Source organism: Capsicum annuum, chromosome 3 (assembly GCF_002878395.1).
Source record: "Capsicum annuum cultivar UCD-10X-F1 chromosome 3, UCD10Xv1.1, whole genome shotgun sequence".
NCBI classification, from domain to species: Eukaryota; Viridiplantae; Streptophyta; class Magnoliopsida; order Solanales; family Solanaceae; genus Capsicum; species Capsicum annuum.
In genome coordinates, this window is record NC_061113.1 from 175,027,041 (window position 1) to 175,029,067 (window position 2,027).

Consider the following 2,027-nt stretch of genomic DNA (forward strand, 5'->3'; position numbering starts at 1 on the left):
CTCACACATGTTGTTCTCAATCACATCACACCTGCTATGTTCCTTTAAAAAGGCCTACACCATGCCTTTTTGTTGTACTTGAGCAAATCTTCCACAATTCCAACACCCAACTCACTTAGTTCATTAAGTTTCTTTTCCAAGTACACTTCAAATGGGGCCCTTGCAACCTGCCAGAATTTTTTCCTCCTTTCCTCACCACTCTAAACCTGCTTCCAGTTGGCACATATATGTCTAGCACACCATCTATACTCAGCATTTGGCAGTATATTAGTAAGTGTCAAATGAAGACCCTATCAAAATATATAAAATAGTAGTTAAACATTAAAGACATTATTGCAGTAAACTAATGAATAACTGAAAAATATGAACATATGAAGAGTCATACCTTCTGCATATCAGACATTACTGTCAAGTCTTCACCCCTATTTTCTTTAAGTTCCAAATCATGGTTGATGCACCTAAGAAACCATGACCACGTGTCCTTGGTTTCTTTATCAACCACAACCCATGATACAAGGTACATTTGATTATTTTCATCTTTGGAAATGCAAGACAACAAGATACCTTTACATACACCCTTTAGAAAGGCACCATCTAAGCCAATTATTTTTCTGCAGCCCTCTTTCCATCTACTTTTTAAGACCCTTAGACAAATATAAATGCCCATAAACACCTCTTTTCCTGGAATTGCATTCTTAGATGTCCTAATAGATACAGTGGTACCAGGATTGGTGGTCCTCAACTGTTCAGCATAGTCATACAACCTAGAAAACTCTTCAACAAAATCACCAAAATGTTCATTCATAATTCTGATTTTTGTTTTTCTAGAGGTTGTTTTACTAACATATAGCCCATAGTACTTTCTTAAAAGTATTTGAATCTGATGCAATTTTATTGATGGATCACTCATAATCCTATACTTGTAATGCTTACTAATCCACAAAGGGTTGCACATATTATTTCTTGTCCTTTTACAACACTTGTGTACAGGAAAGTAAGTTTTTACAGTAAAAAATCCTGTGTTATCAACACTTCCAAGAATAACCCAAGGACAACCCTTATGCTTACACTTAGCCCTTATCCTTTCCTTCTCATTAGGTTTCAACTTAAGGTTCACACTTTTTTGAATAGAGTAACTCTGCAGTGCCTCTCTAAACTCAATAGAATTCAAAAAACCCATGTACAACTGAAAACATACCTTCTTTGCAGTTTTATCAAAGTAGATCTTACTAAAAGAAGTTTTAGGTAGTGGATCTACCACTTCATCATCATCAACAGGTCCTTCCTCTTCATCATTAATGTCACTACCCGGATCTGAACTATCAAAATAAGGGTCATCCCCACCCAGTTTACCTTCATATCTAACCTCCCTTGTTCTTACAAATATCCTCAAAACCAGCATCTATACCTACTAGTCCAGATGGTATATCATCTAGATTTACTCTATCAGCCTTTTCTTTTGCTTGTTTTTCAATGTTAGCCTTCCTAACTTAAAGCAACTCTTCATCAAAATCACTCAACTCTTCAATGTTTTCATCAACAACATAAAGTGAATCACCATCAGAATCAGTCTAATCAAAAACTAATTCAGAATTAGATGTTTGGAGATGGTATGTGGAGAAATCATTAATTGACCTTCAGCTAAGTCTTCACAAGAAACCTTAGTTTTTTCTTTTTCTGCCCTAGGAGGCTGATTTTCATTTATATATTTATCTTCATTTATATCCAATGGATGAGATGAAGACACATCAGCCCTATTAGGTTCAAAAGGAGCCGCCACATCACCATTACTAAGTACTAATAATGGTAGAGTGGCTGCCACACCAGCATTAACCAGTATAGGTTCATTAATTTGGTGAACCACATATACATCAACCAAATCTCCATTTTTAAAACTACTGATAAGGCTTAAAACATCAACATCATTTTCTAACTTGTAATAATAGCCTTTTTGTTTACTCTACACCAAAAGATTTCAATTTTTTTTATCATCTAATCTGCTGCTAAGTTATGAAACAACATAACAT

The 2,027-nt window shown here is 35.0% G+C and overlaps 1 protein-coding gene across 1 annotated transcript; it reads right to left on the reverse strand.

The window, feature by feature from the left end:
- Window positions 1-200: 200 nt before the first annotated feature.
- Window positions 201-1,402, reverse strand: LOC107865218. Its single transcript, XM_016711534.1, has 2 exons — window positions 386-1,402; window positions 201-290 (listed from the first exon to the last, which is right to left on the reverse strand). The coding sequence occupies exons 1-2, from the start codon at window positions 1,400-1,402 to the stop codon at window positions 201-203; spliced, it is 1,107 nt and encodes a 368-aa protein (XP_016567020.1).
- Between the last annotated feature and the right edge of the window lie 625 nt (window positions 1,403-2,027).